Source organism: Notothenia rossii (genome assembly GCF_949606895.1).
Source record: "Notothenia rossii genome assembly, chromosome: 1".
NCBI classification, from domain to species: Eukaryota; Metazoa; Chordata; class Actinopteri; order Perciformes; family Nototheniidae; genus Notothenia; species Notothenia rossii.
The window spans coordinates 86,489,185-86,513,586 of NC_136912.1; the positions used below are offsets into that span (position 1 = coordinate 86,489,185).

The 24,402-nt window shown below is 39.9% G+C and overlaps 1 protein-coding gene across 2 annotated transcripts; it reads right to left on the reverse strand.

The window, feature by feature from the left end:
- Positions 1-901: 901 nt before the first annotated feature.
- tjp3 (tight junction protein 3) lies at positions 902-23,349 on the reverse strand. Of its 2 annotated transcripts, none has more exons than XM_079686036.1 (30): positions 23,143-23,349; positions 15,694-15,750; positions 15,056-15,180; positions 14,570-14,672; positions 14,177-14,471; positions 13,988-14,091; positions 13,056-13,245; positions 12,772-12,847; positions 12,168-12,265; positions 11,893-11,986; positions 11,495-11,677; positions 11,284-11,387; positions 9,816-9,900; positions 9,049-9,137; positions 8,494-8,590; positions 7,844-7,932; positions 7,668-7,740; positions 6,995-7,062; positions 6,664-6,727; positions 6,407-6,563; positions 5,897-6,005; positions 5,588-5,807; positions 4,292-4,497; positions 4,101-4,196; positions 3,909-3,988; positions 3,581-3,791; positions 3,323-3,423; positions 2,276-2,887; positions 1,495-1,559; positions 902-1,401 (listed from the first exon to the last, which is right to left on the reverse strand). In XM_079686036.1, exons 2-30 carry the CDS (start codon positions 15,739-15,741, stop codon positions 1,272-1,274), a joined length of 3,972 nt encoding a protein of 1,323 aa, XP_079542162.1. In that variant the 5' UTR covers positions 15,742-15,750; positions 23,143-23,349; the 3' UTR covers positions 902-1,271. The 2 variants fall into 2 exon arrangements, with proteins under 2 accessions (XP_079542162.1, XP_079542161.1); XM_079686035.1 differs by lacking the exon at positions 23,143-23,349 and adding an exon at positions 18,585-18,891.
- Between the last annotated feature and the right edge of the window lie 1,053 nt (positions 23,350-24,402).

The window sequence follows — 24,402 nt, forward strand, 5'->3', positions numbered from 1 at the left end:
CCTTGGTGCCATGTAAATGTTCAAATTCATTTATTTTAAGCTCCAACCAACGGAATTTGTTATGATAGTCAAGAAAACTCTCCTGGCGAATTGTATTCAAATTCCAACAACATGTACCCCTCCCTCATCGACAGGTAGATGGAGGGGTAGATGTTGTCAGATTGAGGAAAAAGTTGACCAGGAGAGTTTTCTTGACTAATAGAATGAACTCTGGGGATTGGAAATTAGACTTTCCCACTTTCAATTTTAAGGACCACCCTAATGAGGCTGATATACTAAATAAATGTTTGAAACAATGTTTGAAAAAGGGCTTTTGTACAAGAATAGGTAAAATGCAGAAGCCACATTTCATCTCTATATATCAAGTTAGTGGCATCTGTTAAACAAAATGAATAACCAATCAGATCGATGGATTCCAGAGAAGAGGAAACTTTGAAGGCCTTTTTCTCAAAATGATGACTCGGTGACAGTCATTATATAATGAGACATATTTTGCTTAATATTTGGAGTACAACAACAATCCTGATATCATTAGAAAGCTAGGAATCTCCTCTTTCCAACAGTTTATACAACTCAAAATGTGTCTTCGGGTCAATGCCACTGAATTCGATAAGAGCAGGTCACAAATACACAATTCAGTATATAAACCACAAAATAACTGCTACAAAAAGAACCTGCTGTCTTTGTGACATTTGTGTGTTTCCCAGTTGGTCATCCAGACTGGAAGGAGAGAATAATATCAAAACTGTGTCACAGTTGCTTTAAAGTTTACTTGATCAATCATTGTTTGTCCACAAAAAAGTAAATTCCACATGCAGTTAATATCAGAGATCGAGGTTGTATTTTATGTAAATCCTGGCAAAGACATTTATAGCATTTAGTAAAAATTAAACAAACCCACTTTTGAAATCAGGAAAACAGTTTAATGTAGAAAAAGTGTCATGACAACATTTCATAAACATTCTATCATATTTATTTGAAAAGACTCATTTATTATGACTTCTAATAAAACTAGAATTTGTTTACATGTTACATGCAGTAGCCTTGTCAAATGGCATGATGATTTGTTTGACATTTAAATAAAAAAATATGAAAAGAAATCAGGCACGTCTGTGAGAACCTTTCTTCAAAAGTTAAAATGTTTAGTAATCTGTTAAAGGTTGTAAGATATCTTTAACATCCCACAACTGTACAAGTTTGTCGGGGGGGTGAAAGCGTTTTCATGTTCTTGTTAGATCAGTAAACTCCAGCTGTAATCCTTGATGTAAACTCTAGAGTTCTGTTGCAGGACCCCATTCAATGTCCTCCACCTCTTCCTCCTCCTCCTCTTCCTCCTCAGAGCTGTCGCTGCCTCGGATCTGTGTGCGTCTGAACTGCACTGCCTGATGATGGTGTGCTAGCCTGTCAACAAGAAGGAGCAAGGGGTTAACATGTTGCACATAATCCTCACTTTGGCTCTACTGTGAATACCAAGGAGAGCTAAGGAAGACTTACACGATGAACTGAGGGCCTTTCTTCTCCTTCTCCTCCGCCACCGCCTGCGGCTCTGCAGAGCGCGCCTGGAAGAGAGGAGAGAAACATCATTTTAGTTTTCTATAGAATAAAAAAATGGGCCTAAAAAGATACATGTAATAAATCAGCATTATACAGTTTTTTCATGGATAATTAAGTGACATTTTCTTCTTCTATTACATTACTGACAAGCATTTTCAAAACCAGTTAAGAAAAGTCCATTTACTTAAGACTATAACCTTTACATCTGGGTTAAAATGGTTGAAATAGCTTTAAGTGTTTCTGTCTTACACTGCTCGAGCATTCATTTGTTTGAGGGAAAATCAGTCATATTTAAAAACTGTTAAACATGAAAGAAAAAATATAGATAATGTAGTAAAAAATAAATGTATTACTGAGGTACACTGAGGCTGCAACTAATGATTATCTCATCCTCAAGTAATATGCATATTAATTACATACTTGATTACTTGTTAGGTTTGCAAAATATTAGGAAAAACATTTCATCTCAGTTTTTCCTAAGTGCAAGTTGCCTGTTACGTCAACAATTCAAACCCAAATATATTGACATTGTTTTCGTTGACTAATAAACCATCAAATATTTACATCTGAGAAGCTAAAACCAGGCGATGTTTGTATTTTGTTAATTTACTGACCAAACTTTAATAAACGTATTGTTCCAGTGCATTTGGTTTAAAGTGAATGGCCTTAAATGCATAAAACACAGATATAGTCCTTTAAAAAAGAGCAACATTTAGTTTACCCGTTGTAGTTTCTCCTCGATGACAGACAGGCTGGCACGGGGCGGGCTCTCCGGCTGGGCCTCAGCATAAGATGGCTCGTTCACAGAGTGGCGAACATACGGGTCAGGGGCTATAAAGTCTGGGGGTCCTTCTGATGGAGGGGTGGGTGCAACTACCTCATGTGCACTGAAATCCGAGTCTGAGAAGCTGCGGTGGGAGGGGTCCTCCTCCTCTGCAGCGCTGTGCGGGGGGCTGTGCGGGGGGCTGTGGCTCTCTCTGCGGGACATCCTGGGCTCGGGGACGTGCATCAAAGGCGGGATATCCCGGCTCGGGTCTTTTTGAGGCTCGGGGTCCTCGATGGGGCTGAGGCGCTCGGAGGCGGGCTCAGACGATCGGGCTAGGGCAGATCCAATAGCCCGGGACCCTCTGGGGACCCTGGGGGCAGCGGGGGCACTCTGCCCGGGGTACGCCTCCTCCAGTTCATCGTTGTCAGTGTAGGCCTCTCCATCAGTGTAGGCCTCTCCGTCAGTGAAGGCCTCTCCGTCAGTGTCCTCCAGGTCACTGGCAGCACTCAGGTAGTCAGACTGCGTCTGATCCAGAGCATCCAAGTCCTGCTCCGCTCCGGTCTCCAGCTGCAGAGGAGAAGACAACACATTTCATTAGTTTTACAGGCAGGAAGAGACGTCCAATGAACTGTCAGTTACATAACAGATTAGGTTAATAAAAAAAAGTCTCAGAATATAAGAAAACCAATACACAAGAATCTAACATTTTTTAATCAATCTTAATATATTTTTTTATTTGTGTATTTACCATTTTTTTACTTGAACTTTGTTTATTTACTGCATCACCAAGTCAAAGTGTTTCCTCTTCTTGTTCAAATGTTTTTATGAACATTTGAACAAACATAATTTCCAAAACGAATCATACACTTAAAAGATTAAAAACAAAAAGGCATCAGTAAATGCAATGTTGTAAATAATTTGCATTCGACTGCAGCACTATGCTTCACTTAAAAACAAAGAGAAAAGTGCTCACATGTGAAATAATCACTGAGTGTTTCTTACCGTCACTTCAGACACCCAGACAGGCTTTGACTGTTGGTGGCGGATCTTATCCTTCAGAGTCTCGTACCAGATATGAGAGTTTGGCTGCAGGTCAATACGTGCTGTAAAGGTCAATAGAAAAACATCAAACTAAAAGTTTGTACATTGTACAATTTTACTAAACAACTACACAATTAGAGAATAAGGAAACTAACTTTATATAGCTTTATTCTCAATGATGATATATGACAGAGACAGACTTTGCTCCTGTGTGATTACCTGAGAAAAGGTGGCTGCAGTGTTTCCTGAGCTTCAGGGCCTGTGTGTAAAGGCGTCTGGAGCTCTTGTTGGAGTTGGGGCTGTACCTCTGCCTCATGGCCTTCACGTCTTTCCTGCTGTGAGGGTCCAGGAACAGCACCATCGGGTGGTACTGGATGTAGTTCAGCCTCTCCACTGCAGTGGGCGTGATGTCCAGGAGGGGGTGTTTGTCCTAAGAAAAGAGGTAATGAAAAATAAGATGCAAGGGGTAAGCAAGTACACAAACTAAACAAGATTCATGTTGTTTTTCAAAGTGACCAAATATAAAAGTTGAGGTTTATTGGCTCACCTTCTCTGCTATTCTCCTCACAGTGTCCAGTTTGATAACTGTGGAGGCGCCGTCTCCTCCTCCACTGCGAGGAACCATGTCTACGCAAAACAGGAGGCAGAAAAACAATGTTTACAAAGTGAAGACACAACAGAATTACTAAAACAGAAAATGAAGGAAATATTTTCCTTATTGAAAAGAAGCCCCACAAACCTGCTGCTTCATAATCATCAGGCATCTCTCTAGCCAGTTTATCCATGGCAATATCATTAAGAGGACCCAGAATAACAATGGGTCTTTTGAAATTAGCTGGAAACAAAGAAATTCAGGGTTAAAATTAAACTTGCTCCAGTCGAGTAAAGATATTAAATCAAATGTGTATGTGAGGTTAAAAACACACCAACCTTCTCTGAGCAGGACCCTCTCATAGGCCGGGAATTTGCCCTGGATGGTGAGCTGCAGCAGGTCTTCACGAGTCTGCCGGACGTTCTTTTCATTCTTTTTGTTGCCTTTGAGACCCCGTAGTTTCCAGAACTCGGCTCTCGATCCGGACACCTGCCTATCTGCAGTCAGCCGCTGCGCCTGCTCGATGCTGGCCAATGTCTCCGCCCTGAAGGAGATAATAACAGGATATCAAACTCAAACATGGTTGTTCCTAAAGGATCAGACTTTCTGAAGTGGTGTTGTGTGCGGTACTGATCTGTAGACAGTGTATATATCTACAAGCAGTATACTGCTGTCGATGGGGCAGCAGCAAAATGTTTTACAACTACATTAAAAAACAACTGTCGCAATATTTGTAATATTTCAACACTTTATCTTGCAGGCAGATATAACTTTAAACCAGGAAACTGAGGGTCTTATCTATGCTCATTTAAAAAGCCACCAGAATCCATAGATTCCGATTTAAATATTTAAAACACCATAGTCACTCAATACCAACAACAAATTAATAAATGAAAGCAGTGGTAGGACGGCAAATCACATGTTCTGTGAGGTACATTTAGAATTTATTTGAATGGAGTCTGGTGGCTTTGAAGTGAGCAAAGATACCAGCTAGAGTTCACCATTGTGAAGAGTTGTTGACGGCAAGATAAAGCAACGGAAATATTGTAAATAAAGCGTTCACTTAAACCAGTTTTAATATTGGATGGTAGTCCTTTTTTTAGAAGGCTTAAATATGTTTTTCTGCTGCTCCTGTCTACAGCGACTATGCTGGCACTACATTCTAATGTCTCAATCTCAATCTCAATTTATTTATATAGCACATTTAAAACAACCTTCAGTTGAGCAAAGTGCTGTAGAGGCAATAACTACAATATTAAATAACAAATGGAGTGCAATAATAAAACAATAATTAAAAACATGATAAAAAGCACAATAACTAGAAAAATATTTTAAAAAATAAAATAAAAACACATACAAATATAAAATTCAACTAGTATTAAACGCCAGTGCAAAGAGGTAAGTTTTTAGCTGAGATTTAAAAAGTTCAATAGACTCAGCAGTCTGGATATGTACTGGGAGGCTGCTCCACAGTCTGGGAGCTGCAACACTGAAAGCACTGTCACCTCTGTTTTTTTTTTTTTAATGTAGGTGATAAACTGACCAAAAGTAAATGATACAACCCCACTTGTACACAAAAACAACGGTCACTTTAAAATAGAAATGTGAACCTCTATCCCCCATCCCTTCCGTACCTGGCCTGGTTGGGGATGGTGCCTTTGTCCATCTCGTGCAGGTCGTTCCCCATGCGGCTGGCCAGCCAGTTTCCCAGCTTCCCGCGGTGCATGGTGTCCACGACCCTGAACACCTCTCCTCTGGTGAAGCTCAGGCCGATGGGCCCCTCGGCCTCGTGGTCGAAGTGGGAACGGATGTAGAAATTGTCTGCCAGGTTAGACTTGATGATCTTCTTATAAACTGAGGAGAAGGAAAATGAAGATTGATACATTCAGTCACTGATTGAGAGTAGCGTTACCCATAATAATCCTCATTAGGGGTAAACTTACTGTCCATCTTGTGCTGAGTGCAGATTGCAACCTGCTCTCCTTTCTTGATGTCCAGGAGGAAGTTGGCTGCCTCTTCTCGTGTTAAATGACCAAAATCCACGTTATTAACCTGAATGAATGAGAGATAATTGTAAGGAAAAAAGTTATTTATTTTAAAAGCTACTGACAAAATAGTGAAGATTTAAAAAACATAACATCTGACTTTTACAGTCAGTCATCTGAATTTTTATCTTAAACTTAACAATTAAATTGTGATTTTTTAAAACTCTACTTTAAATTGTATTGTATTGAACTAATTTAGCTCTTAAGCTCAAATGGCAAGGAAGATTTGATGTGAAACCCCTTGCTTAACAAAATACAATGTGCTGACTCATGGTGACCTGACCTGTTCTTTCTCTGTCAGAGCGTTGATCTGGAGTTTTTAAATCAGCCAACATATTAAAATATGGGCTAAACCCTTAAAAAGGTTATTAATGATCTACTGCTAGGTGTAGAGCGTCAGTGTCTCACCTTCATGATCTGGTCTCCCTCTTTCATCCCCTCCTCGTACGCGGGGCTGTTCGGCTGAACTCCCCCCACAAATATGCCGACATCGTTGCCCCCCACTAGCCTCAGACCCACGCTGCCCTCCTTCACAAACGACACTGTGTGGAGGTCTGAGCTGTACCTGAGAGTGGAATTATGTGAATTAGAAATGAGCACATTTCTGCTAAAACGAATTTACCAGGTCAAAGATAAAGATGAAGGAACCAATGAGCATCACTCACCCTGGATTAGCCGAGGGGTACGAGTCTGGAGGCAGGGAGTAGATGGGCTCCTCTACAGGCTTTGCTGGAAGAGATACGGACATGGTGAGACTCCCTGCTGCTGCTGCTGCTACTGCTACTAATATATGTTTCTTTTTTGTCAGTGAATCTCACTATTTAGTCCATAAACATTTTTTGAAATACACCAACATCACAATTTATAAAAGCTCAACATATTTGTTTTGACAACACGTTTTCTCATATGTGCAACTTGAAAACAATTATTTAGTAGTCAGTCTAAATTGCACTTTGCTGTTAGAGGTTATTGCAGTAGTTTAGAGTTGAGCCTTACAGTAGGCGGGGGGGTTGTTCTTCACTGAAATCCCAGACCGGACCGTACCATTAGCAGCACGAGGAGCTCTGAGAGGAGGAGAGCAGAAATCAGTTGGGATATTTATCATAACAAATATACACTTAAAACTATTTATCTAAAAAGTTCCTAAAGCTGTTAACACGTTCATGTAACCGTGGCCCTTTTTAATTTCTTCAAATAATGTTGGCTGTGCTGATGCATTTTGCTTAACATTTTGATTAGGGAGTGAGTTTTATTTAATTTTTCTATTTTGCAAGTTCAACCTGAGTTCCTAAACGTTTTTAATAAACTGATTAGAGAAAATACAGACACTGCTGCATTTACAGCATTAAATTAAGCATTATATAATTGCTTTGAACATAAAGCACTGGCTTCAAAATTGTAGTTATTACTATTATATATTATATTATATTTTCTCATGTTTACCCGTATAATACAAACACAAAAATATAAATGAATCAAAATCAATAATGTAAAACTATGGAATTATGTAAAAGAAAATGCTTTAACATCAGGACTCATTATCTCTGTGAAAGTGGAAAACAGAAACAGATTTTTTTTTTTTCATCAGAGCCTCTTTTTATAAGTTAAGCACAAGCACACGGAATACAGACTTGATTTTGATAAAGTGTGTGTCAGTTCTCAGACGTACCTGCGGTGGCTGTCTCCTCGCTCAGAGCTGCCCGACCTCCTGAGGTGTGACAGCTGGTCTGACTCCGAGGAATCTGAAGGAAACAAAGACGGTGGTCAAGACTAACTTTGACCTTTCTGATCTGATGGTGACAGTACAGAGGAGGAGGAGTGTGTGAAGCAGGAGAGTGAACTGACCGTCAGGAGGAGGTTCAGAGGGGGACGCGATGCGACGAGGAGGATCCTGCTTCACCGCGACTGAAACAGGTTTTATCTCAGGCTGGACTCTGAAGGTAAGACAAATATATTTGATCAACAACAAAATATAATTTAACCTTTTTTGTCATCTTGAGATACAGTATGTAACAAGAACAGTGCATTAACTGTAACAAATCAAGCTTGTTATTTAAAATATCTCATCTGACTTTCAAGATCTTTGTGCTAAAGACTCTTTGGGTCTCACTTTATTCTTATAAGATTACTAGAGACTCTGTACAATGACAAATGATCAGTTGACTGTAAACAAACATTTACCAAACTGGAAGCATCTTGTGTTTTCTGCTTCTGACTAACTATAAAACGCCTGCTGGTTTACTGTCAACAGTGTTGGTTGAGATCTAATTCAGGTCATTGGAAGTACTCGTTAAATTCAGAGTTTCTGCTTCATCCCACAGATTGTGTTTATTAAAAAGGTATTGCATCATGACTTTTATATATTTATTATGAAGTAATGTGTTTTATAGAACTTGAGACTCGCATATTAGGGGGTTAAATACTTGTAACATGTCTGTTGAGAAAAGTATTGTCAACATCCACCTGACTACTGACAAAACATCTCTGTTTCTCACCTGTATCTGTCGGTGGCTGGGTTGGAGCTCGTGCTGTTGGTAGACGCCCTGCGAGGCACGGAGGCATAACTGGCCTCTGATTCAGTCTCTGAAGGAGCTGTGAAGATGAAGAAATAATAGTTGCCATCAGGAAACAATCATTTTTAATTTTAGTAGATAAAAGACAGTAGATGTCCTTTTTTTTAAAGAAAAATATTTATACTAAATCAACCATTTTTACCTCAGAGTAAGATGTGCTATATTTAAGCCACTAATAAAGCACAAAACACTTTAAATTCAAAACATAAAACACAGATGCCTCTCCTTGAAAGAGAGAGACAAATACACTTCTCTTAATGCTGGAAACATTCAATCAATTATCAACTGTTATTCATAAACCCCAATCTCACAAATTACACATTCATCATGTATGACCCCCTCTGTCCTCTGAGTGCACAAGGAGAAGCTCCCAATAGAAACCCCACAATTAACAGGGGAAACAATGGAGATAGGAACAATGGATGTATTGTTCCTATCTTGTGTACACACAAACATACATATCAAACACACACACACCTTTCTGTGGTGGGTTGCTGGCGGTGACGCTGGGGGCGCTCCATCGCGGCGGCTCGACCTGCGGCGACAGGGAGACGTCGGGCAGAACTCTGCAACAGAACAGAGGGAGGCGGGAGTGAGGGAGGAGGAAGACAACAAATCTCAGTTACGTTTGGAGCAGGGGGACCCGTGGCTAATACGATGATGATTGATGATGAGACTTAAATGTTGAATATTCACCTTAAGGTCTCTGAGGGAAGCTCTCTCAATCATGGTTAACTGCTTTGTAACTGATCAAAATGAACCATTCATAAGCAGAAGAATTCTATTTCTAAATATGTTCTGATCTTGTTTGCTATGAACTGTTTAAATACATGCTGAATAAAACATGCATGGAACTATTTTACAGGTGTTTGATTGGAATAGTGTTCTTCAGGAATAATTGTCCTCAGTTTAAATCGACATTTAGCCACATACAGGAGAGGCTCTGGTTCAGTGGAAGTCACTTTTATTTAATAATAACAAAATATCATCACAAAACAGAAAATACTTAGTACACAGCCAAAAAAAAAACAAATCAAGCAAAATCAAAAAGGCTTCAAAACGAGACTTAAGGTACACAATGAGCAAATCAAGCAAAATGGCAGAGACACAAAGGGGTGAATTAAGAACAAACATGTGATTAGCTAATGGTAAAACGGGGAGGCGTCTGCTCAGTGTCCCGGTCCGGGAGATGGTGTTGGGTTTCGGGGAGGGGGTGGGGGGGTTGGGCAGACCTTCATCTGTACCTGTATCTGCTGAGTGATTCCTGGCTGTACGTGGTGCTCTGCCTCTGAGGAGGAGCCAGGCTGGTCTCAGACTCGGAGTCAGAGTCTGAGGAAGAGGAGAACAAGAGGTATAACATCAGGTTGTGTTGTTGAGCTTTTAGCTGGTAGATAAACAACACACACCTTTTGTAGTCAAAGGTATAAGTTATTTGTTTCTCACAACTTCTACAATTATTCATTGGTTTTAGTCATAAAATATGTTTATTGCGCTTTCCCATTTAAATAAACAGAGCACTATTTCACTTGTGTTATAATCCCGCTAATGTGAGCATTAGGGCTGCACCACATTCGAAAAACTGACATTGCTGTTTTACACAATATGAAAAAAACAGGGACATTCAGCCTACCTTTTGTAAGCTATATTTAAAGTTTAGTTTAAAAGTTAAATACAATACAAATATAAATCTGTTGCACTTTGAGAAACATTGCTGGCTGGTGGCTGGCTATTGGTTCCCTTATATGAGCGGAGCACATATTTTAAGACGTCAATATTACAGGTGATCATGTGTATTTAAGTGTGGGAAGCCCAAATCATGATGAGACTACAATTCGATTAACTTTGAAGCCCTTGCTCACAGGCACAACACCAGGTCCAGACTTAAACCAGTCACCTTTAAAAAGGAAAAACAGACACGGTAGCTTTTAATGTTTTTTTTGTTAAAACCTTTGTTTTCCTTGATCTCAGGAAGGCTTTTGAAACTGTTGACCACCAAGTGCTCCTTACAAAGCTGACTTATTTCAATTTTTCGGCAGATTCAATACAGTGGGTTAAATCTTACTTATCAAACAGAAAACAGTGTGTTTTGGTCAACGGTACCAAATCCCCCTACCTTGTCAGCCCTGTTGGGGTTCCACAAGGTTCCATTCTTGGACCATTACTGTTTTCTCTGTACATTAATGACTTGCCTAATGTATGTCCTGATTTGAATGTACAAATGTATGCCGATGATGCGGTCATCTTTGTACAGGGGAAAAATACTGAAATAATCACATCCTGTCTCTCAAATGCATTGGACAAGGTTCAACACTGGCTGAACAACATTTGATTACAGTTAAATGCACAAAAAACAGTATGCATGATGTCGAAGGATCCAATGTCATAAATAATGTATGTGACGGGACTGCGGATGGAAATTAGCCCAAAGCTAAAATCAGGCTCATTTACATTTCAAAGCATTATTTTGTTTAAAATGTTCATTAATGTGCATTGTCCCAGTTCAAATAAACGATTAAACACAGAGCCTTTTTTATTGTATGCTCTGTCTTTAGCTCTATTTGACTGCAGACACCTGTTCAGCAGCAAATATTGAAAGCAAATATTTTCAAAGACGTGTTCGACAAAGTCCAGGATGTGTTACATCAAAAATGTTTGAGTGTGTGTGTGTGTGTGTGTGTGTGTGTGTGTGTGTGTGTGTGTGTGTGTGCTGACCTGGGGGCGGGACTCTGAAAGGAGAGCTGACCCTCCTTGGTGGCTCCTGGCGAACGTTGATGGGGGAGGATCTCAGCGCTACGTGAGCAAGATCAGGAAGCACTCTGAGGGGGAGAGGGGGGAGGAAGAGGCGGTTAGGAATCGCTGGTGGAAAATTAAGTTTGTATTACTCATGGTATTACTCGTTTTTTTTATGAAGCTTAGTCCTTACTTGTATCTGGTGTCGGGGCGGGGGCCCTCTCTGCGCCGCGGGGGGGAGGTGCTGCGGTCAGAGTCTGACCCGGACACCGGCCGGCGGGGCAGGGAGGCGGAGGACGGGGCGCGGGAGGTGTTCCAGTTGGGGACCAGAGGAGAGGACCGGGGGTTTGGGATGCTGGACATACCAGACAGAGTCCTGGAGAAAGAGCAAATCAAAAAAGTAAATAATGAGTTCCTTCTTCTTCTAACTAAACGTAAATGATTTAGATGAAAGTCAGAATGCAACTGAAACTAACATGTCTAAAAAGTCTGTATGTTTCCACAGCTGAATAGATTATCAATCTTATGCCCAAAAACTGTGTATGATCGTTTTCATATATAAAAACAAATCAACCAAGAAATGTTACTGACTTGTATTTGCTGGAGTTGTCCCTCAGGTCCGGGCTGGTTTTCCTGACAGGAGGAGGAGGAGAGGCACTGCGGTCCGACTCAGACTCTGATGGAGCTGAAGAAACAATAAACAACAACAACAACATTAATGTATTTCTATTATCCGACTGTGTACGACTTCTATTCATATTTATATAAAGTTACCCCGATCGCTGTAAGTCTCGGCTTTTGATCCCCAACATTGATAGGGGTACACTTAAAATAGCTATAGTTTAGTGATACTCAGCGGGACTGACCTCTGCGGGGAGTGTAGGTTTTCACAGGAGGCCGGGCCAAGGTGGAGCGCTGCGGTGATGGATCCCGAGACTTTGGGAGAGGAGCTTCAGCTCTCGTTCTGGGGTAAAAATAAATATTAAAAAAGTTAGAGAAACAATCTTGTGCCTTTTTTTCTCCACTTTGTTTTAACATTATAAGCAAAAAGTAATAAAGTTCTTGATGGGTGTCTTCCTTTTTCTCAAAATACACTTCAAATCTACCATAGACGTTTTCCAATGCATATTTGGAATTCCACAACCTGAAGCCTAAAGAAATCATGTATTAAATTGTATTTGACTGTATTGTCTTTGATTTGTATTATATAACAGTTACTGTGTTCACCACCTGTTTGCTCATTCTAATCACATGGAAAAGTCTGTTAAACAGATGACATCAGATGGCCTGGAGGGTTGAGTAATCAAAACACATTCAGTGATGTCAACAGTTTTGCCTTTTCACAGACAGACCGAGATGAACTGCCACAAGAGAAATAACAGTGTCAGGAAAGACATTAAACCACCTAAAATGACAACTAGTACATCTACAATTATTTCTGTTATGACTGGTGAGGTGGGTGCCGTGTACCTGCGTGTCCGTTTCTCTCGGGTGGGATGACGGGACGTCCTGTAAGTAGGGATGTCTTCATCAAGGTCTGAAATGTCTGATAGGAAACAGAAAGATTAGCTTAGAGAGCTGGAGATACACTTCAATAAGCGAGGCCAAGAATTCTGCAACATCTCACTGAAAGCAGATTCCTTTGTCAATGATCATCTTCCTTTTTACACATTTTATTTCAGTCTAGCTTTAACTATCGCCTCAGCACACCAAGCTAACATTGAATACCCCACCTCTCCTCCCCTCATCCTCACCTTCCAGCTCAGAGCTGCTGTCTTGGCGGCGTTCCTCCCCACTGTTGGGGGCGCTGTCCGCCACCTCCGGGATGCTGACCAGGAACTTGCGGTCATCTCTCAGCACCGTCATGGTCAGTTTCCCCCGGCTCTTCTCCACCAGGTGCTTTGTCTCCAGCAGGGACAGATTCTCCGTCGTCATGCCATTGATCTGGACGAGGAGAACAATCAAAAAATATAATAAGTGAGGAAGTCCCACACCAGGAAAAACAAGAGTTTGACGTGTCGGAAACAATGCGACTCAATAGAGGGCGTTTTGTTTTTGATGTAGAGGGGTACAAAGCTGCTACAGGCCTATATGGCGGGAAACACAAAATCCATCATGGATTCATTCCATTGCCTTAATCCAGTTTCAACAACTTTGCAAGATTGTCATGAAATAATATATTTAATATTTAAAATGGAGAAGTTAACCCATTCTTTGCTGGTCCAAATACATTCTATAAAATGTGCATTTAATATTCAAATGTGTAACCCCAATGCTTTTCTGGATGAGACGAGTAGAAATGATGGTTCTAATGTATAGAGATACATTTTTAGAAGAGTGTGGGATGGGAATATGTAGGAAAATGCTAACAGAATAAAGTAGAAGTACGTAGGTATGTAGGCTGTATACATAAGGGTATGCGGGTGCATTTAGATGTGATGGAAAGAATAGGAAGAGTACGGATATTCACTTCTGGAAGTAAAGATAGAGGACTCAAAGTCTTCCTGGGTTACGGCCATCATGCACTGTAGCTTTTGAATACCTCTTTCAGTGCTTCTGCGCATATATATATATATATATATATATATATATATATATATATATATATATATGTATAAAAAGGGTTTTATATAAATATATTGAAAGACCAAGCCCCATCTTAGATTATCCAAATCTTATGTTTCACCTTGAGAATGAGGTCTCCCTCCTGCAGCGTTCCTTCTGTGGCAGCCAGGCCCGTCTGTGTCATGTGTTTGATGAAGATCTGACTGCCCAGCTTCAGTCCGTACTCTGCAGAAAGAGGACGACAAAAAGAGTTCAGTCAGACATCTGCACTCTCCCCATGTCAGTGCAAACCAACCTGGTGAAGTCTTACCATCTGTGATTTTCTTTTTAATCAGTGTAGTTCTGAGTGGTTTCTCTGGGACGTCCTGATGCGGTAGCCTCTTGTACCCCGAGGACATCAGTGGTAACGTGTTGCCGTGCCCGTTGCGCTCGGGTGAAGAGCTGCGAGCGCGGCCTCCGTAGCGCTTGGAGTCTCTGTTGTCGCTGCCGTCGGAGAAGCGTCGTGTTCGTCTCGGGGGGTCCGGGTCCAGCAGGTTGGAGTGGGAGACGGCCCGAGAAGGTCTGGTTGTGGCCGGGATCTGGATCTTTCGAGGGCGTTTCACTGTCTGCAGAGAGAAAGATGGAGAGGGCAAGGGTTTAGAGACAGTAGGCGGCAGTGCTTTGGAGATTAAACAGTTCCAGTTGTTGTGATCTCCATACTTACAACATTTGCAGTCTTGCCACATGACTTGAGGGTCTGAATGGTGAAGTTAGAGTGGACGTTTTCCATAGACACTGCATTGACCATCACAATTTGGTCTTTGTTGCTGCACAATGAAAGCGATTACGGAATAAATTAGTCCAGGCTAAAAAGCCTTTTAAGGAAGAGTACATATATATTCAGACAGGACATCATCTGTGTTTTGATGAAAGAGTCAAGTTCATTTCAGATAAGTTCTGTTTGAATCTGGTATATCTGCATCTGTGCAGGTTCAAATGACATTTTTTTTTTTTTACATGATACTATTTGTAGAATTATAGGATTCTTTCCAAACCTAGATTATAGTACAGAGCTTTTTATTAAAACAAATAATATATGTAATTATTTCTAATATTCACAACATAGCTTATCTATGGTTCAATCCATACTTGTATTACTAAAAATAAGACTTATTTGTTCATAGTACACGGTACATAGTAGTCAACTCACAACAGTCGTCCTAGGGCCGGTCCGTTTGGCAGCACATCGGACACCACCACCGCCGTGTCCCCGTTGTCCGGGTGAGGCTTCTCCTTGCCTCCTGAAATGGCAAAGCCAAACCCATACTTGGGATCCTGTCATTATGAGAGAACGAGATTTTAAAAAAAGGCAATTGGAAATGACAGCAAGTAGAAGACAGAGTTATATAACTGAAGATAAAGAAGGTAAATGTGCAGAGAGGCAGAGGGAGGAAGAGCACATTCCAGCGGCGCTCAGTGGGAGGACAGTGAAGTCGGCCGGGGTGCAGCAGCAGGGTGTGTCACTCTGAATTCCTGTTTGCTGTGAAACTGAAGCAGGTCCAGCTCATCCCTAACGAGCACTTTTACAATACCCCCAAACACAAAGCTGACTGTGTGTCATCAACGAGCTTCGACTTTCACTTCTGTATTTGTGTAGCGATTAAACACAGACCGACTTCCACTGATGCACCAAAGATAAGTGTCTACTTTGGTTTATTGTAAATGTAATGTATTTATATGACATAAAGTAGGATTATACATGAATGCCCATAAACCAACACCTTATTGTCTGAAATGCAAATCATTTCAATACCCGTATATAATACAACGTAACAAACAACCACCTACTTTGAGCAGTGTTATTGTATGTTGCTCCCATATCGTTAGCTCCTCCATTCCTGGTCTCTGGAACGAAAGAAAAAACACAACAAGGATTTTAATAAATGTATTCTTGAGAAAAAATATAAATTACTATTTCACAATATAAATATCAAAATAATTCATATCAATAGATAATCCAGGATCTTACAGGGAGGACAGTTGAGACTGAGCCAAGCAGGAAGAGTGTGTACGACTCAACCTGATCTCGGCATGCTCTCACCTGTCCCAATCCTGCCCGACCGGTATGGGGGAGGGGCTACCTGTGTGTGTGTGTGTGTATGTATATGTGTATGTGTATGTGTATGTGTATGTGTATGTGTATGTGTATGTGTATGTGTGTGTGTGTGTGTGTGTGTGTGTGTGTGTGTGTGTGTGTGTGCACAACACGTTCAGTTTGTGTAAAATATTGTTCAGAGGCAAGTCGGATGGCAACTAACATTTATTTTCTATTTTTTTATTATTGGATGATTATGTGTATCATTTTGTCTATAAAATGTAGATGCATAATAAAAAAAACGATATGATTTACCAAAGGCTAAGGTGACGTCTTTTTCAGTGATATATGTATGACAAAGAAAAGCAACAGATTCTGACATAAGATAACAAATGTGCGCGACATTTTTTTTAGAGCTCTACTGAATGTAGTTTTATTTGCATTTAATTATTGTCTTGCGATTATGTCACTAAAATCAAAAACTAATCAAAACGAAACATATTTTCAATTTTAATAAAGTGAGCACATCTTCACCTGTGCATAAATACAGGCTTAAAACAGCTGTGCAACCGTCAAATGTTGATTGCTCCAGCTGTAGACTAAATATGGCACATTGTGGCTGTTCTGTGAACAGACCCTGTAAACGGTCACAGTCAAATCGCTTGGCCCTGCAGGCTGAAACTGTAGAGCGTTTCTAGATACTCAAGTGTCCAGTCACCAATTTGTTTGTTTAGGAGATTGTGAATATTCTCTTAAGCAGCCGGTTATCTCTATGAAGACACTTTCAGCGTTTTGGTTACTGAAAGCTGAATTTAGAAGAAATCATTTAAACGTGCTGTTTAATCTCAGAGGTTTGAATCATTGTGGGTTGTTCTTGCTTTCATCTCACATGGGAGTCGTTAACGTCATCCGAGAGTCGCCAATAAAAGGTGCACATTGTTATGAAACCACCTGAGACACCGTCATTGTAACCCCTCCCTCTGTTATATAAACGCTCATCTTCTCTTTGTCTTCTTTTTTGAGCAAATCTCCAGTTTCTGTACAAAAAACCATTCAGTTTTGACGACATACAAATCATTTACTTACAAACCAAACCACAGATTTTCCCTCCGTGCACCAACGTGACAACATGCCTCTCGTGTTTATCTTTTTTCACACACCAGCACTTTTCAAAGGCAAACTAAAACAAAGTGCAGGGTGCCCTTTGGACAATAATTAATTCGTGGCCGGGTTACAGTAAGAGAACGAGTAGAGCCAGCTCCTCTAGTCAGAGACAGAGAGATACTGTCGGTGGTGAAGAGTTTGGAGCTTGTTCAAACACTTGTGGAAAATGCAGGTGTTTGACCTGCATTACAAGACACAACAAGTGTCAACTGTCCTGATAGACTTGAACACATCACCTTAAAGAACAACATTAATGTATTGATCCTGCAAAGATATTGTCAGTACAATGAAGTCAACCTTCCTTTGTCAAAGTAAATAAAGATAACTGACTTTGATCGCAGCTGTAACATGAGACAGTGATAAAGGTTGAATCCCCTCGAGGGTTAGAAATAACAACAAAGGTGAAAAGGATCCTTAACTAGACCATCTAGTGAAAGAAAATGAATACATGTTAATGGCACATGTTAAACCAGGTTGTTCTCACAAAGTAATGAATACAAATAAAATAATACTATACTGATGAAAAGGGGAGGAATGTCAAGTATGTTCACCACAACAATCTCAAACTGCCAGTGGGTGTAACACAGGTGTTCAGTGAGTGACCTGTGAACAGTGGGACGTTTGTTTGCACAAGTTAATCATAAGCCTGAAAGAAAAATTGAGGACAACTGGTTGACATAACTGCCTGTGAATTTTCTCAACCTGACCCGACACTAAAACTGTGTTTGATAATGTTGTTTCACATCAGCTACAACATGCAGTCCATTGTTAGCAAAGCAATGGATGAACCAAAGAGAAACTTTCATTTTGGAAATACAAGTCGGTAAAAGATAAAAAAAATCAGCTCATTTACACCAAGCCCTTTGAACCTGGGGACAGCAGGTCGTCCAGAGTAAACACGCCAAACCATTAACCAGAGCTAAATTCATCAAATGTGGAACAAAAAGCAAACATGTCGGTTTAACCACTTCATAACAGTCACTGGAGAGGAACTCTTTGCCATGATACTGATATATTGATCACAGCTAAAGGTAAAGAAAGATAATGTGCAAATTCAATCAAGCTATCAGTCCTACGTGGAGGTGATTCTCTTAAAATAGGTTGAGATCGTCTAAGAAAATGTTGGCTTTTGAACAAAGGAGAGCAATGTCTGTCTGCACTGAAAAATATTTATACAAGCGGGCGTTTCGATGAATCAGAGTCAAACTAATTCCTCTGACAACATAGGTATATTGCAAAAGCCTCTAAAAATTAGAAGTTTACCAAAATAATTTAACAAAAAAAGTAAGAAAGGCCATTCAGGAAAGTAATGTACGGTCTGCTAAGTGAGCCAGGTTAGAGGCCACAACCTCCTGCATCTTCAACATGTCTGTAATAATGGATGTCCTTTGTTAATGTTTAACAGCTAGCTTTGCTTTACTTCCAGGCAGTGATACACTGTTAGACCATACATGCTTTGTGTTCTTCCCTCTCCACTTACCACATGATCCTTGAACCTCACTTCCATTTCCCACTGTGTCTTCTAAGCTGAACGAAACACCTGCGGCCTCCGGTGCTCAATGAACAGCCAGCTCTTGATATTCCATATGGCAAAAGCAAAAACAATCCCAGATCCCACAGTTCTCCACCTCCACGTTCCTCCTCCTCAGATCAGCTCTGTGAGGATGGTGGCTGCCGCCCAGAAGAAAACCTGACCTCCTTCTCCTGGTGAAATGATCTGTAATTGGAGCAGCTGTGGTGTTTCTCTCTCAGCGGGCAGAAAAGAAAGAGACCTGGAGGAGAAACCTCACCTGGAGCGCTCCTCCCCCCACCCAACCTTTGCCCACTCTCAGTCACTCTCCAGCGCCCTTCCATAAACGTGGATTCAGGGTGGAGCTGCACTGCAGGCAACCCCCCCCAACACACAAAGCAGACCAGCAGAGTATCTCAAATGTGACTGGAACTCACAGGGAGGAGAGGAATAAGATCAAATACAACTTCAAAGAAATACCAGCAAGAGGCACGTTCGATCGATTATTGACCAACTTAACTGCAAACTCTAAATTGGCTGTTTTCAAACAAATGTTATGTTGATTTCTTTAAAATAAGCGACTTTCACTTTCACAATCCACTTCCCAATTTTGCAATGCAAAACTCATCATGTCCCATGCAAATCTTGCCATGTTTGCAGAGCTGCGAGGTGTATTGATTTCCAAGCATTCAATATAACGAATGATGAATCGTGTCAATCAATATTTGGGGATTTCAAAGTCTGATAAGCAAACCCCTAACCCTCTGCAGTATGCACGAGGAGGCCCAGCTGACACATGGGTGGGCCAGTTTAATGCAGATTGCTTTTCTGTCCTTTACCTCTCTTTATGTTCACAGACAGGCTTTAATTCCACTAGATAAATAAATGGTTTACTTTTTTATCAATTCTACGTATATTTTTGTAATCATACAATTATATTATCTTTAGATTCTTAGAAATCATTGAAAACCAAATTAAAATCTTAGCATTTCTGAAGCCGTTACAAGCAGAGAGGTGGTAGTTATATTACAACTAAACGACTGACCTTTAACATTACATCCGAGTAAACGATTTGTTTTTGCAAATCTTTCGATTTGTATAATAAAGATATACTTTATATTATATAAAGATATATTTAAAATATATAAAAGAATGATAAGACACTCCGATCAAGTGCAATACATTGAATTAGGATACACAACCATGCAAAAATAATGGCAAAGACATTAAGAAAGACTTTGCTCCAGTACTATAAATCCACTTACAGGCACCACCAGCAGAGGAGGTGGAGGCCCCGGGGGCAGAGAGCCAAAGTGCTTCAGTAGTTTCATTCTCTGCGTCAGATTCATGATGATAACACTATCTTCTTTAAAAAAAAATGCACTAAGGTCTAACCATGATCCTTGTCTTTAAAAGGTCTTTAAAGTCTCCAAAAACAAAAACAATCAAGAGAAAAAGGCAAAAAAAACAAGAAACCAGGCACTTTAAGTATTCAACTTTAGAAAAAAGCAAATAAAAAAAGCTACCAACAGATACTTCGTGTATCCAATGATCTGTGTCCTCAGTTATTCCCTTTCGGACGGGTTCATAAAGTCACGCAGGTCCACTTGCTCCCACTGTCAGAGGTGTGTGTGTTTCTTGGGTAACTGGCAGTGTTTCCCACAGGGCAGCGGCAGGCTGTTGGCTGTGTTTCAGTCCGCTGGCTGCTATGGTTACGTTGGGGAATGAGAGCGCTGGGCTGTTAATAATTGAAGCGGTGTTTGCTACACTACACGTCTGCTTGCCCTGAGTAAAGTTTCATGGGTTCCTGCACAGGCCCTGCACTGACATGACAACAGAGGGCTTCAGAGGGCTCTCTCATCCATGGGTCAAATCATGGGAGTGCTGCTATCTCTTTTTTTCTGTTTGATAATCAGTGCCGTGCCTAGGGAAGAGTCACAGTGACTCTAACCTAACGGGAGCAGGAATAACATGGGAGGAGAAGTTACCTGAAGGGTGTTCGGAAAGTGATATCAAACAGCTTATCAAATCTTAAACCAAAGAATGTCTGACGCAGATTGGTTTCTTTACGATGTTTAAAAACACGTGGGAGAATAACAAAACAGATGCCAGATCCTCGGCTAGAGTTCGTCCAAGTGGAACAGTTTACCTCCGGGCTAAATTATTCATAAGTCTGAAGAAAACAGAGCATGACAAGCAACCACTATTGTTACTAAAACAAACACTCAGCAAAGGTATGCCCCCCCTCCCAGTAGGTAAACACTCAATAATTCCTGTGTCACAAGCTCCACTGTCTTCATTTCATTTTAAGGCCACTTCTGTTGGCCTCGCAAAATGCAAAGAAATCTACTTGTGTGCCTTGTTCCACCAAAACCAAATCCAGAATCGCTTTTACGATGATACATAACTGGAATTCTTCAACAGTGCAACAAGCTACTCTGATAGATATTGATGAGTGAAACAGACTTAAAGCCTTCAACATAAAGGGGTTAGTGGTTAATGAGCAATACCAAAGCTTCCTCTTGTGTTTAGCAATTGAAGGACAAATACTCCAGAGGTTTGCAGAGCCCACAGACTGGCTGTAATTACACAGTGGGGCTTTGTAGCTCCCACTCACAGTGTAGTTACTCATGGCATGTACTGTCAACAGTGTTTAAGTACTGCAAACATACCAGTTCTAGCTACCTGGAGTCACATACAGATGTCCTCACTTGGGTTATGGAGAAATTTACCCTAACACACCAAGGAAAAGTAACTCAAATGCATCTATAACAATCAATCAATGCAAAAAGAATGCCTCAAGGAAAACACTTCAAAAACAGTACAAAGAATGAATGCAAATAGTTATTTAGAGCTAGGTTCTATTAAAAATATGATCAATTGTAATGTGAAATGTAGTGCAAACCAACTGTGTGACATAGAGGTACCTGAGGGTAAGTAAGTGAGCACGTTGTTTACAAATGTTATGCTAAATAAACATAATTAAAAGTAGATAAATAGTCTTTTTTTTTTTTATTATAACAGAGTAATATGTACTATGAGGCTATTACATTTTTATTTTCTGGGTAAATTGATTCATTGTTTGGCCTATAAAATGTCAGAAATATTGACAAACGTCCATCCTAGTTTCAGGTGAGTTTTTAAAAGTCTAGCTGTGTTAGTGCAAAACCCAAATACATTCGGTTTATCATTATATTAAACCGAAAGCAGAAAACCTCCATATATGAAAGGCTAAAACTCAATTTATACCTAGAAATCAGTGTCTCTTGTATCAATGAGAAGGTCTACTTCATAGCATTATTAGATATTTTAAGTTCATTTGATTTAACAGGGACATCTTCTATATAATGTACAGACAAACTGAAAACAGCCATTAGATACAAGTATCACTGTGGGAAGAGCAGATGTTCATTTGCATACCCATCCCTTGAAGGGCTCTTATTTAAATGGCATACATGTGATGAAGACATCTTAGATTCTCTTGATCAGCCAAAAGCAGGCGTTTTAATCCATTTACAGATTCCGAATTGATAGAGCATGTTTTTCATGTCACCTACAAAAACACAGGAAGTGAAACTAGGGCCTAAAACAGTGGCAAGCCGTACCAGTCTAAATGCTTTGGGTTAATGTTTAGCATTTACTGATGCACTGATTGTATTGAAGGGAAATGAAGACGCCGATGTTTGGGAATGCAAAGACGAAACTATTGTGAAACTCTGTGACAGACAGGTAGAAACTTGCATGTGTGGCAGAACCAGTAAAGTGAGGATGAGGAAAGTGGGGCTTGCAGCTGACAGTCACCGAAACACACACACAAATACACAACAGGACATGTTTCAAAATATCCTGTTACCAATGGGTACATATGATATTCATACTAATATAAGTTGAAAGGCAGTACTCCGTCTTTCACTGAACTCACTATAATCAATACTACCTTGTTTATGCTGTTTGTTTCTTTACTTGATTGTGTCTCGTTTTTTGTGTTGCTTAGTCTATTTTTTATTTCAATCCCCTTTCTTATGTCTTGATTTTAAGTAGAATTGTACTTCTATTGTTTATTTTTTGTGTATGTTTGAGGTTATAGCATCATCTCACCATTGTTGATTGAATTATGGCCTTCCTCTTTGTATTTTATTTCCCCTATGCTTCAGAAAAAGGAAATACCCAGTGAATAAGGTAAACCAAGGAAAACTCTCACACCGTGATAACCCAGGTGAAACTCAGGCTTATATGTCTATAACCAACAATAATTAGGAAGCCATTATGAATGTAGTCCTGTATATATCAAGTCACAGGCCTGTAACTGCTCAAAGCTAGTTCTGTAGCTAATAGCTACATCGTAAGAGGTGAGATTAAAGCTTGCAAATGTACACAAAATATGTTTTCTTTCTTAATTTGGTTTAGTAAAGCGTTTCTGTTTTTAAAATGTTTCTCTTACCCCTCGTCAGGCTTCTAACATGTCTGACAGCCACGCTTTATCTGTGTTTGTACAAGGAAACATTTGACAGCAATGAAGCAAACTCACCTGTCCACTTCCGCTCTGAAGGTTAAAACTGTGTGTGTCCGTCCCTCTCACACCACTCGTCGTGAAGTTTAAAAAAATAAAATCTTAAAAGTTGACTTGCCTCAGCGACTGCTCGAGCAGTTTGAAACTTTCTCCTAAATCTTCCTGAAGACAGGTGAGCAGGAGTGGCGTCCACGGCAGGTGAGTTTCACGACGTCATCACGCAAGTGTAGCGTCACCAACCGGAAGTTGGTCCTCCTCATAAACAAATCCTCCACCCAGTTTTGGTTGAGATAAGCACAGGTGGAAGAAGTGTTTACAACTTTTACTTGTAAAAAGTTGCATTTTTGCTCTATAAAAATACTGTTACAAGTAAAAGTTATGTCATCAAAACTGTTCTTAAGTAAAATGTTTTTATGTAGTTTAAACTATAATAACACATACCAATGTTGAGGTAAGGAGGTAGCTGAAACTATTAAATAATTGTAGCGGGGTAAAAGTAGCCTACTTTATTTCCCTCCAAGGATGAAGTAGCATAACATGGAAATACTCAAGAACAGTTAAGTAGTATGGCAAACTTGTACTTGAGTAAAGTATTTAATTCAATGTGTATACATGTTTGTAACTTCAATATTTCTAATAGGTGTGTAGCAAGTGTATTGCATGCTCAGATTTTAAGATTTCAATTTCAAACCTTTATTTATCCAGATTGTCCCTTGAGATCATAGATCTCTTTTTCAAGGGAGACCTGCAAGATAATTCTTATTCAGTAGTAGAATGAACTATATTTACAACTTAGTAAAATGAAGATAGTTGAGGGTTTTGTGGGGGAACTTCTGCTACCCAGCAGTATAGAACTTATATATTAGCACCACCAATACCAGATTCAACATTAACATTATGGACACATTACTACAAAAATATATATAATCCAAGATATAGAATTATGCAATAGGCCATTCACTATGAGTTACACTACTATTGGTCGTTTGTGGTTGTCTGCTGAGTCCAGGTGATTGTTGATGTTGTTCTTCACTTTTTTATTTCAGCCCAATTTAATTTAGGTGGTCCAATTCTTTATTTTGATTAAAGCATTCAAATACTTTTTATGTTTCTTTACAATTCATAAATATATTTTTTAAATGGTCTGTAACTATATCCATTCATTTCTTTAAATGGAAACAACTATATGAATTAGTCTTGATATAACCAATTGTGGATGGTCAGGTACTAAACTTAAAAACAGAAAAAAACTAATATTATATTCTGTATTGTTATAAG